General features: G+C 58.8%; 1 protein-coding gene across 1 annotated transcript in view; it reads right to left on the reverse strand.

The window, feature by feature from the left end:
• The window catches only part of Phactr3 (phosphatase and actin regulator 3), a 123,008-nt gene that overhangs the window by 48,307 nt on the left and 61,552 nt on the right, over positions 1-13,149 (reverse strand). The window contains 2 exon segments of the mRNA XM_013024328.1: positions 2,119-2,196; positions 3,610-3,771. Coding sequence (XP_012879782.1) covers positions 2,119-2,196; positions 3,610-3,771 — 240 coding nt within the window.

Consider the following 13,149-nt stretch of genomic DNA (forward strand, 5'->3'; position numbering starts at 1 on the left):
TGGGAGAGGTGGGGAGGGTTGGGGAGGGGTGGGAGAGGGGCTCACACCCGCCCCTCCCACTGCCTGGCCGCTGACCTCCCTCCTGCCAGGACTGCATCCTGTTCTCCCTGAGTGCTGAAGAAGTACCGAGCAGCCGCAGAGAGGGTCTGCCACAGGCACAGGAACGTGGGTACACACTCACACACGCACACACATGCACACAGATATATACACATGGACACAAACATGTGTACATGGACACAGACACAGACACACATGGAAATGTGTGCTTGTGCGCTGACACACATGCACACAGTGGACATGCAAGTGTGTGTACCACGCGATCAGAGTTCCTCAAACCCAACCTCCAGTGCTGTTGACACATGGAAACCAGACTGTCCGGTCCCCTGGGACTCGCATGCCGTGCCGTGCAGGTCACTGGAGATGGCTCCAGGACAGGCCTCTGCCTTTCACAACCAATGCTAAGAGGATGGGTTCAAGTCACTTAAGAAAATGCCCTGGATGTGCACAGGGAGGAGGAGGGAGGGGCTCAGTCCTCCCTGGGTAGAAAGCCCTGCGGGCTCTGTCCCCTCTCATGGAGCTGGGCCAGGGACCGGTGAGGAGGGGGACAGGACTGTCACACAGAGGCACTGCTCTGCTCTCCTTGATGTCAGGACAGAGGCTGGACAGAGCAGAGGGGACAGAAGAGGCAAAGGTCACCTTCTGCTGTCTCCACAGCACCAGCGTCCCACAGTGCCCGGGGCGGGGCCGGCTGGGTCTCGGGAGGTGACCAGAGCATAGCAATGCAGGCAGGGTGTCTGTGTGTGTGCGTGCGTGCGTGTGCGCGCACACACACGCACATGCAAGACACTCACATGAATGTCACTGAAATAAAACCACCAGGGGCCGCCAAGGTTCCCCTGCACAGCCTTCCCTACCCCGAGACTGGTTAGCTGTCCCCTGCAGCCCAGTGCAGAGGCCAGGTGACTGACTCCCGGCTGCGCTGCTGTGGAGAGGCCTGGCCCCTGCGGTGGACACACAGCCAACGCGGCGGACACAGTGAGGGCGCTCGGCCACAGGGGGGCGCCCGCGGCCAGAGATTGGTTCTCAGGGTTGAGAGAAGGTAGCAGTAGAGTCTGATTCCTTAGGTTTGCCCACATCCACCAAAAAGGAGACAGACTCTCCCTCCAGTGCTCCCAGGTGAAGTAGGCAAGGCAGGGCCTGACCCAGAGCACAATGGCCCTGTTGGAAAGGAAGTTACACACACACACACACACACACACACACACACACACACACACACACACCATCTGAGACCAGCATTCACCTACAGCGTATCAGGACAGGACCCCACACAGGAGCCCACAGGCAAAGCCTGTCTCCCGGGAGGTAACTCCCAGCCCCCCTCTTCCCTCCCATGTGCCCCACGGCTCACAGCACACCTCCAGCCCCCTCCCTCTGGCTGGAGGGCTGCACTTACCACCCATGAAGGAAATCTAGCCGCGCTGCCAGTGCAGCTACGGGTCAGCAAAGTGACCCTAGGGCTACACATTCACCTGGGGGCACCCTGAGACTTGTGCCCCACGCCACAAGCTCTGGGACAAGAAAATCTTGTCACCTGTGTCCTCCACTGCCAGCACGAGCCCTGGCTCCCAATGAAGCTGCAGCCTTGAGTAAGAAGCGCATGTATGGCTCACAGGGACTGCACTGCACTAGCTTCTGTCCATAGCTAAGAGAGACCGAGAGACACAAAGAGCAGAAGAGGAGGAGGAAGCAGGAGATGGGAGGAGGGAGAGGAGGGGAGAGGAAGGAGGAAAGGGAGGGGGAGCGGAGGGAAGGGGAAGAGAGGAGAGAGGACAGAAGAGGAGGGGGTTGGTCACCCAAGCCAGTCTCTAGCCTGTTATATCCGACCTGAGCTGAGAAAGGATTTCGTATCTTTAAAGGGGGAAAAAATCAAAAGAAACCTAACAGTTCACAACTCATGAGGGTTCTTTGTAATCAAATTTCTGCTGGCAGGTGGCAGAGCTCACACGTTATGTTCTGAGAGGTGAGGACCAGGGGTTCGGCTGCTGCCGAGGGCGCTGACACGCCCCCACCCCCAAAGTGTCAGGCCGCGGTCCGCAAAGGGCAGAAACTTACCCTGCTCCATCATCTCCATCAGCCCCTGCTTGATGAGCTCCTCGCGGCCCTGTCTGCCAGCCATCTTCTTCTCCAGAGCTGCACAGCACACAAACGTCTGGGTGAGTCTGGGTGAGATAGAGCTGCCCTACCAGCCGTGCCAGTGACCCCTGATGGGCAGAGGGGAAGGCAGGGTCCCCACGATGTGGAGGTGCGGAGTCTCCCCATCCTGGAGGCCACCCTGGACATGGAGGCCCCTGCGCTGACCCTGGGGCCATCCAGAGACCCAGAGGTGCAGCCCGGTTTGCTGTCCCCCGAGGAACGGAGCCACCCACCCCACCCAGACACCTGCCAGGACCAACAGGTTGAGGATTTTAAGTAGTGACGGAAGGACTGCTGTCATTCCTGACCAGGTGGAGGCCCAGTGTGGTGGAGAACAGAAGTGCCCGTGCTGTGCCAGTCTGAATGCTGAGGGTCTGCCGTCCTTACCCCGCCCAGCCACAGGGCCATGCAGAGCCCCAGGGGCCTGGGCCTCTTTAGAGTGGGGCTACAGGACCACAGAGGCAGCAGCCTGAGGCAGGAACGTGCCAGGCTTGTTCCCAAGGCCCAGGATGGATTCCTGGGAGCAGAAAGCTCACTCATTGTTTTCGGCTTGCAGAGGAGGCCATGTGTGGCTGTGCCGCTTGGGACCTGTGCTTAGGGACGCTGAGCCGAGGGCTGTGAGCCAGGCCAGCTCCCTGCTGGCCGGCCTGGGTGAGCTGCCTCCCCTCCAGGAGCCTAATTCCTGTCCCTCGGGCAACAGGGCTGTGTGCACACACCGAGCTCTGGGGAGGTGTGTGGCTGCCCAACACTGCCCTGTCGGCAGACCCCGCTGCATGGCCTCCCAGCCAGCTGACCTCGCCGGGGTCACCCCGCCACGCTTTTGTGACCACAGTGCATTCCGAGGAGGCAGTGGGGTAACCCGGCGCACCCCAGCTTCTCACAGAGCTGGGACTGGCAGGGTGTGAGGCTTCTGTGAGGGCTGACTAGACCCTTTGGTGGGAAGTACTGGGCCTGGCGAACAGAGCGCTTAGCTGCCGGGAGGAGCCTGAAGATGCCAGGACCTGACTGAGGGTCTTGCCCTTCAGAATCACCCCGGGGCTTCTAGAAGCAGCCAGCCAGGCTCTGTTCTGGACACCACGATTGAGGTGAGGACTATGGTGAGCTGTGGGCTTGGTGCTTGTTGCTAAATAGCATTTTTGAACAAAAGTGCCAGGGCTCCCTCTGGCACTGCAGTTAGCAAGGCCGCGGTGACTTGTGTGCAATCTATGTCTGGGCAGTGTCGCTGTGCACTGCCTGGTGCTGACCATCCCCTGCCAGATGGAGAGGGGCTGGGCAGCACCTCTGCCAGTGAGCAGAGGGCAGAGCCTGTCCTGCCGTGTGAGGCTGAGAGAGGACGCTGGGCTGCCCAGCTGCGGGAAGCTGAGGACGCCAGACTGTCCAGCCGCAGCAGCTGCCTGCCCAGGCACTCACCCGACGTTGTCTGCTTCAGCTTCTCGTTTTTCTTTTTCCTCCATTTCCAGGGTTTGAAGATACGGCCTAGCGTGGCCAGCTTGCTGTTCCTCCTCACGGGGGGTGTTCGGCTCCCTGGGACCAGGTACTCGGAGCGCACTGGTGGCGTTTGCTCCATCTCATCTGTGAAGCCAGAACCAAGGGACAGAGTCAAGAGACCAGCAAACCTCCTGACCCCCTGGCCCGGAGCCCGAGTGTTGGCAGAGCTGTAGTCTCCAGATGCATCTGAGCCAGGTGCTTGCTGATGGAAAAAATCCTCCCCTGCCTCAGGACCTTTGTCCATGCTGTGCTGCACAGAGCCACACCCCCCCCCCCACTCCCATCCTCCACTGCTCACCCATCTAACTCAGATAAGCACGTTCCTCCAGGAAATCACCTTCTGCCCCGGGTAGGATGAGGCCTTTGTCTTGTGGTGTAGAGGCCCAGCTTAAGACATCAGCCAGGCCCGGCCAGGCACCGCTGTGGCCACCCTACTGCAGCAGGCTGGCCTGTCACAGCGCCACTGTGAGCAAGCCCATCCCTGAATGGAGGAAGGAAGCACTGGCTGTCCCCAGGCCTCGAATCACACCCTGCTGGACACAACGCGGACAGACAGCCCAGGGAGCTGGGGGCAGTGTCGTGACGTGAGCAAGGACACGGCCATCTGCATGTCCACCAGGACGGCTGGGGCGGTCCTTGCTCTCACCAGCCCAGCAGAGCTGTTCCTACAGGCAGAAGACAGAGCCAAGAAAATAATCACATGGCCCGTACTGCCAGCCTGGACGGGCGGTGCGGGCCGGTGACCACAGAGGACGGGGACACAACGCAGGCCGTGGCCTCGGACCAGGGGACGCTTCTCCCTGGAAATGTAGCTACAAGGAAACCAAGTTGCAGGGATGCTGGCTCTCCTCTGGCAGCTGGCGACTGCTGGCCGGTTTACAGACAGGCCAGGCGAGCGCTGGGGCCGGAGCCACTGTGTGGACGGGTGGCCGTGCTGACTTCCCAGAACGAGGGGTGGGGCCACCTCCATTCACCACCCAGACGGGGCACACCAAGGCCCGTGGGACGGACAGGGAGGGGGCCGGGGCGGGGCGGGCCCCCGGCCCCGACTGCTGACACAGCCCCGGGCGGGCCGGGGAGCCGCTGCCGCCCGCCCTGCAGACCCAGCCACCACGACAGAAACGCCCGCAGCGACTCCCCACCCAGGTCATGGGTGCCCACTGGGACCCCGGGAAGTCAGAGGGCTGAGGTCAACCACAGGTGACCCCCCACACACACACGTGCCCGGGCGGCGAGGCTGAGCACGCGCAGTGCAGAAAGCAGTGGTGCTGAGCATGCGCAGTACCCAGGCAGCAAGTCTGAGCACGCACAGTGCACCCCACCCCACAAGCCGGGGCAGCGAGGCCGAGCACGTGCGGTGTCTAGACGTCGATGCTGAGCATGCGCAGTGCAGAAGATAGCGATGATGAGCATGCTCAGTGCCCAGGCGGCAAGGCTGAGCTCACGCAGCGCAGAAGGTGGCGATGCTGAGCACGCGTGTTACACCCTACCCCCACGTGCCCACGCGGCAGTGATGAGCATGCGCAGTGTCCGCCTGCAAGCTGAGCATGCGCAGTGCAGAAGGCAACAATGCTTAGTATATGCAGTGCCCAGGCAGCGAGGCTGAGCACGCACAGTGCAGAAGGCGGCGGTACTGAGCATGCGCAGTGCACCCCACCTCACGTGAACAGGCGGCGACGCTGAGCACACGTATTTGCACCCCTCCCATGTGCCCAGGCGGTAGTGTTGAGAATGCGCAGTGCCCAGGCAGCAAGGCTGAGCACGCACAGTGCAGAAGGCGGCGGTGCTGAGCATGCGTAGTGCAAGCCACTCCATGTGTCCAGGCGGCGATGCTGAGCATGCGCAGTGCAGAAGTCCCCCCCCCCCCATCTTCCCAAAGGCGCCTGGTCCCGCGCCTCTCCCCCTCCCTCCGCCCACAGACACCAGATGGGCTGGGAACTGCCAGTCCACTGGCCCGCGGAGCCGGCTGTCCTGGAAACGCTGCTGCTGCTGGATGGGATGGAGGAGGCCCGGCCGGAGCGGATGGGTGTGTCCCGCAGTGTGTGCCGGTCTGCTCACAGAGGCCTGCTGGCGGCGGCTCCGGGGAGCCCGGGAGAACCCCAGCATCAAGGCGTTAGCCACGCGCCTCCGGAGTGTGGCCGGAGCTCCTGGCAGCCAGGGCAAAAGGAACGGGACGCAGAACAAACTACAAATCAGAGCTGAGTCTGATGGCTGACCCCGTGTTGCCGTGGCCCGGCCCGGCCCGGCCATGCGCGTCTCCACCCCGGACGCCTCCAGAGATCTCCCCGCCGGCCTGGAATCCGTAGGCCTCCATCCCATCGGCTCGGCTCTCCCCCCGCCCCCAGGGTCCCCTTTCTCAGGACAGCAGTACCCACCAGGACTGCGCATGCTCAGCGCCATTCCTGCACATGGATGGCATTGCAGGCTTGCGGCCAGTCTACCTCCAGTGGGAAACGACGCTCCGGCACTGACTAAAGGGAGAGTGAAGGCTGACCTCTCCCCCACGCCTCTCCTCACTCTGACCTGCCTCGCTGTGGGGATGTGGTTCCTGCAAGGGGTTCTAAGCCCACCCCACCTCCGTCCACGTCCATCACCTCCATCATCACTACCGTCACCACCACCACCACCATCACCAGTTCATCATCTCAGTGTTGCAATGAGCCACCTCCTGCTTGCCCTGCCTGCTCTTCATTCCACCCTCTGAGCAGGTGCTGGGGCACTGCCTGGACCTCTGACAGACAAGGGTCAGAGCACAGAGGACAGCAGGGGACGAGACCACTGATAAGACTATTCTCCTCCCTCCCCTTAAGAATCCACTCATTCATTTTACCATCTTACCGATCCGAATTAGGACCAACCATGTGTCAGGATCATGCTAGGGGCGGGGTACAGAAGGGGGCCAAAGCACCTGGACACCCGCTTCTCTGGGGCCTCGGCCGCCTGCTGGAGGTAGACAGTAACCAGAGGTGTTCATCGAGAGCAGGGCCTTAGTCTTTGCTCATCCCATAGCAGCTCTCCTCCCACCTGCCTGTGTGTCCACAGCTGCCATGCACTTGTGACACCTGTGCACGTGCGTGTGTTACTGTTTGCTTCACTCCCCACCCGAGGGCAGGGCTCCAAAGGGCATTGTAGCCGCTGTGTAACCCCAGGATGGCCCCCAGAATGGTGTAGTGCACTCAAGGCAGGGGTGGCTGGAGCCGGGCTGTGTGCTGGCCAGCAGCAGTAGGGGCAGTCAGGACCAGTCTGAGCAGGACGGTAGAAGCACAGCCTGGCGCAGCCGGTGTGGGCAGCCCTGCCCTGCCCAGGGCCACAGGCTTCCTGGAGGAAGAAGTAGAGCGCCTGGGGGGTCACAGAGCAGTCACAGGGCTTAGTCCCCGCTCGAGCCATGGAAGGTCTTCGGGTCAAAGAGCATGCATCCCAAATACCTGATAGTCACCCAGGACAGACAGCACCCCACCCGAGCACCTTGGGGTCCCGGGTGCCATGGGAGCACAGACCACAGCAGGCCCAGGCTCCCAGAGGCCCGCAGGCCAAGCCCAGGCCCGGGGGGAGGCTGGCCGGGCCATGCTCTCCCTGCCAGAAGTGGAAAGGTCAAGGTGGGTGTCCTGCCATACTGCAGGAGCTGCTGAGAAACACCCAGTGCAGAGCAGGCGTGGTAAGTGCCTGTGCATGCGTGTGACCCTGTGCATGCGTGTGGGGATCTGTGTGCGCAACAGGGAGGTGGGACTTCCAGAGCAGGGACTGCCGCCAGTGAGTGTTAGGCAGGCTGTGTGAAGGGTGGCTGTGCATGTCTGAGGGTGGGGTGCGTGTCTGAGGGTGGGGGCACACACACCTGTGCATGTCTGGGGGGGTGCGTGTCTGAGGGTAGGGGCACACATGTCCCTTCCCTGGAGGGAGGGACAGGTCGGGGCTCAGACCCCTTCCACTGAATTCCTCCTCTGCCTCTTCCGGGAGCTGCAGAGTGGCTCCTTCCCATGCCCACGTGGGGGTGGGAGGCTCCAGTTCTGGGGTTGCAAACACATTAGCAGTGCTCAGGAGCACAGAGGTGCTAAGTGCTGGGGACAGCTGCTCCACCACCTCCCACCTCCCCCTCGCAGGCATTAGCAGCTCATTGATGAAACACTTCCCCACCTCAGGCTCCTCCCTGACGAAGTTCTCACATCTGGAGCTGGAGCCCAGGCCGCCCAGCACCCAAATAATGTAGAGGCCCTGCACAGCACCCCTGCAGGCCCCGCCCCTGGGCAAGCACAGGCCCAAACAGCACCCTCTCAGGCTCAGGGAGGTCCAGCACAGATCCCACTGAACCCAGAGAAATCTGCTCCAGACCCACACTGCTGGCTGCCCTCCCTGAGCTGCCAGGTCCATATTCACCCCGGGTACAAGGCCTGTCTCCATGTTGGCACTTCCCTCCTTCCAGGCTCTGGCCACACCCACCTCTCCTGGGCTTGTGGTTGATGATACCTCTGCCTTTTCCACAGCAGGGAGCAGGCGCTGTGAGCACCTGGCTGTCCAGCCTTAGGCAGTGTTGCTGCTTCTGGCACTGAAGGTGCGCGCCGCTGCTACCCCAGACGCACACCCCAGACTTGTTTCGAAAGCCTTGGCTCTCAAGGTACCTGGGCAAGCCTCAGAACCTGGCTCAGCCAGCAAGTGCTCTCCTGCTGCTCTCAACCCATCGTCAAATCTCAGTCCCCGGGTCCTCTCCAGTCAGACCTCAGAGATCATTTCCATCCCCATCCATTAAATAAATGCAATTAAGGTGGAGCCTCTAGCACTTGCAACAGGATGAAATGAGCACAGGCAAGTACAGCGGACAGAACCCTGCTCCCGAGCACACCCCAGTGCTCCATGCTCCTGAACACACCGCAGTGCTCCGTGCTCTTGAACACACCCCAGTCCTCCATGCTCCTGAACACACTCCAGTGCTCCATGCTCCTGAACACACCCCAGTCCTCCATGCTCCTGAGCACACTCCAGTGCTCCATGCTCCTGAACACACCCCAGTCCTCCATGCTCCTGAACACACCGCAGTGCTCCGTGCTCTTGAACACACCCCAGTCCTCCATGCTCCTGAACACACCCCAGTCCTCCATGCTCCTGAGCACACTCCAGTGCTCCATGCTCCTGAACACACTCCAGTGCTCCATGCTCCTAAACACACCCCAGTGCTCCATGCTCCTGAACACACCCCAGTACTCCATGCTCCTGAGCACACTCCAGTGCTTCGTGCTCTTGAACACACCCCAGTGCCCCATGCCTCTAAACACACCCTGGTGCTCCATGCTCCTGGACACACCCTGGTGCTCCATGCTCCTGAACACACTCCAGTGCTCCATGCTCCTGAACACACTCCAGTGCTCCGTGCTCCTGAACACACCCCAGTGCTCCATGCTCCTGAACACACCCCGGTCCTCCATGCTCTTGAGCACACCCTGGTCCTCTATGCTCCTGAACACACCCCAGTGCTCCATGCTCCTGAACACACTCCAGTGCTCCATGCTCCTGAATACACCCCAGTGCTCCATCTCTTGAACACACCCTGGTGCTCCATGCTCCTGAACACACTCCAGTGCTCCGTGCTCTTGAACACACCCCAGTGCCCCATGCCTCTAAACACACCCTGGTCCTCTGTGCTCCTGAACACACCCCAATTCTCTGTGACTCTGAACACACCCCAGTACTCCGTGCCCCTGAATACACCCTGTTCCTCTGTGCTCCTGAACATACCTTGGTCCTCCGTGCTCCTAAGCACACCCCAGTCCTCCAGGCTCCCGAACACACCCCAGGGCTCCGTGCTACTGAACCCACCCCAGTGCTCCGTGCTCTTGAACACACTCCAGTGCTCTGTGCTCCTGAACATACCCCAATTCTCTGTGCCTCTGAGCATACCCTGGTGCTCCGTGCTCCTGAACACACCCCGGTCCTTCATGCTCCTGGGCACACCCTGGTGCTCCATGCTCCTGAGCACACCCCGGTGCTCCTTGCTCCTGAATGCAACCCGGTGCTCCGAGCTCCTGAATGCACCCCGGTGCTCCGAGCTCCTGAATGCACCCCGGTGCTTCGAGCTCCTGAATGCACCCTGGTGGTTGGTACTCCTGAGCACACCCTGGTCCTCTATGCTCCTGAACACACCCCGGTGCTCCATGCTCCTGAGCACACCCCAGTGCTCCATGCTCCTGAACACATCCTGGTGCTCCGTGCTCCTGAACACATCCTGGTCCTCTGTGGTCATGAAAACACCCCACTGCTCTAAGCTCCTGAATGCACCCCAGTCCTCTTGGGCAGGTAGCTGTCCACGTGGCCAGTGGTACCCCAGGTGGTGTGGACCCCAACTTCTCAGCACAAGTGACTATCAGGGCAGTCATGAGTGAGGAGTGGTTTGGGGCTGGGGAGGGAAGAAGCGTCCATCCACCATTGCATCCAGGGAACCACAAGGCTCCCTGGGATTGTGTTGAATACAAGCCGCCCCCCTGCCCTGCTCAGCCTCCTCTGCCCTGAGACAGGACACCCAGGCCCAGGGCCTCTGACTTGGCCCTGTGCTCAGCCTCAGGGCCATCACTCCCTGCTCCCTCCAACAGGCCTGCTCTGGCTTCCTCTGCCTCTTCTTGGGCCTCAAGGAGGGTCAGTGGAGCTTCCTAAGCCCCTGCACCACCCTTGGCCCACTACTGCTTTGAGTCACAGCTTCAACAGAGACCCGCTGAGGCCCTGTGGCGCCACCAGTCTCTCTGAGCATGCAGACTGCTGTGTAGCTGTCTTCGTGCAGGAGGGGAGGTGGCCTGGTCTATCCGCGTGGGCTCCTGTACCAAGCCAGCCCTTGGGGAGGCTCTGCGGAGAGGAGATCAGCCCAGCAGGTGCGCCAGGCCCAGCGTGGTGCGGGGTGGAGAAGGTGGGCCCCACAAGACGCAGCCCGCCGGGCAGGGACGCAAGTCCAAATTCCCTGCCGAGACAAATCAGTCACGCCGCCCCCAGAGCCCCGGCTCTGTCACGTGCACTGGGGGATCTGGCCCCACTACCAACAGTGGCTGTGGGAATTACATGGCTGTGGTGTCGCACACACACTGCTCACCAAGGGCTACCGATGCTGCCACCTCTACACTCAGCTTCCCAGTGCATGCAGGCCGGCCACAGCCCTGTGCCCAGGAGCGTCTCAGGCGGCCTTTCAATGGGTGAGGACACTAGAGAAATTCTTACAAAAATCACCCCCACTTTCATGGGCATCACTAAAAGCAAAAAAAATGTTAAATAAAATAGCTATTAGGCAGGAGCTAGAAGCTCATGCCTATAATTCTAGCTTCTCAGGAGGCTGAGATCTAAGGATCACAGTTTGAAGCCAGACTGGGTAAGAAAGTCTGCGAGACTCTTCTCTCCTAGGAGCGACTAGAAAACCAGAACTGACATGGTGGCTCTTAAGTGGTAGAGCACTAGTCTTGAGCAAAAGAGCCCAGGGCTAGTGCCCAGGCCCTGAGTTCAAGCCCCATGACAGACAAGATAAAACAGCACACAATTAAACCTCTTATAATTCTCAATGGAACATTTGCTTTCAAAAGTAAAAGACCAAAGATAAATGAAAAAATAAAAGAGGCCGTTCTTTCTGGACCTGCACACCTGGGCCGGTGTGCAGCATCCACAGCATTGAGAATGGCCTGGGAGCATTGGTTCTCTACTTCTTCAGAGACCAGCCCGCCACCTTGTGACCTGTGGATGCCCAGAGAACCAGGGCTGCCTGGGAGACACCACTGTGACCCCTCTGCAGCTCCTTCCTGGCTGGTCCTTGGGGTTGAAGCCCACCCCTCAGGGATGATTGTCTTCTGGTCCCACTGTAGCCACCCAGGAAGGGCCAGGAAACCAAGAGACAGAGGCCGAGGCCCTGCTTCTGAGAAGTCACTGTGGGGGAAATCATGTGACCGGTGACTGCGGCAATCAGGACGTGGAACCACCTACCAGAGAAAGCATCTTCACGCGCGGTCATCCACATCTACCCTGCCGCCTGAGCAGGGCACGGGGACCAGCCTGGGGTGGGTAACTTCCTATCAGTGGATAAAGCTGGGTGTGGTGGCACCTGCCTGCCATCTCAGATAGGATGGAAGCCAGAAATATATGGATGACAGCCCAGACTGTCTCCAAGAAAGAAAGGAAGAACCTATTTTGAAGACAAGAGCTGGAGGCACGGCCCAGCAGAAGAGTACCTGCAGAGCAAGTATGAAGCCAGGAGTTGAAACCCCTGTTATCCAAAAAAAAAAGAAAAAGAAAAAGAAGTTCGCCAACCGTATCAGTTCAGGGGATTTTATCAGCACCAATTGTAAGGTCCGATCCTGGATGGCAAGCAGACTCCACCCTCCTTGCAGCAAGGTCTCTGCCCAGTACCTGCATTACCTAGGCAACTGGCACACCTGGAAGAGGTCACATCTGCATCTGCTGAGGTAACATCTGAATTTGATGTGGCCACACCTTTCTCCACCCATTCCCTAGATAAGGCCTAGCCCAGGCCAAGAAGTTTTCTTTTCTAGCTCTTTCCCAGCTCTCTTTCTTTCCCAGCTCTTTTCTAGCTCTTTCCCAGGTCTTTCCCAGGCTTTTCCCCACCAAGTGGAGGGCCAACATGGCCTGGTGCCAGCCAGAACGATGAATAAACCTACCCCTTACCTGAATACCACATGCGTGGTGCTGTTCTTACTTGGCTACCTCTTTTTAAAAACCTAACACCAATGTCCTGCTGTTTGGTGACTGTCTCCAGTTCAGCATCGGAGGGTACCAGGTGAAGGGGACATTTTCAGAGTCTTCATATTATTCATCATAACTGCTGCTCATCCATCTGTAATTGTCTCAAAGTTGCAATTTTAAAAAGCTATCCAGTGCTCATTGCTTTTCATTATTAAGATCGTTAATCCTGCCCTCCCCCACCAAGATACACTGAATAAACTCTCAGGGGTCCTTTTAATTTTTCATGAAAACAAGAAATAACTGTCTCTGTGGACGGTTTGTGATGTAACTGAAATGACTGTAGGAACAAGATAGCTTACTGGAATAATCTTCCTTGATGACTCTACTTGAGCTTTTCTTCTTTTCTGAGCATAATGAACTTCATTCATTCACTCATTCATTCATTCCACTTGGAGACTTAGAGCACCACACCAGACTCATGGGGAAAGTTGGAGTTTATCCTAATACACACATGAGTTCTGATCTATTAATGGCCTTCCAGAACCCTGGGAAGGAAGAGAGGGGCTTGTGTTTTCCTTTGGGACTGAAAGAGTACATACTTTGACATTATGAAGCACAGGACCTAGGGATAGACATTTAGAAATAATTATAAAAGAAGAGGAAACTAGCCAAAATGAAAAATGGGGTATACAATGTGCAGAGATCAAAGGTTTGAATATTTGGAAAGATTTTATTTGTTCCCAAACTGACTATAGGATCAATGCAATTCCGATCAGAATTGTAACAGCTGCATGTGTAAATTTACCT

This window comes from Dipodomys ordii, unplaced genomic scaffold (genome assembly GCF_000151885.1).
Source record: "Dipodomys ordii isolate 6190 unplaced genomic scaffold, Dord_2.0 Scaffold75, whole genome shotgun sequence".
NCBI classification, from domain to species: Eukaryota; Metazoa; Chordata; class Mammalia; order Rodentia; family Heteromyidae; genus Dipodomys; species Dipodomys ordii.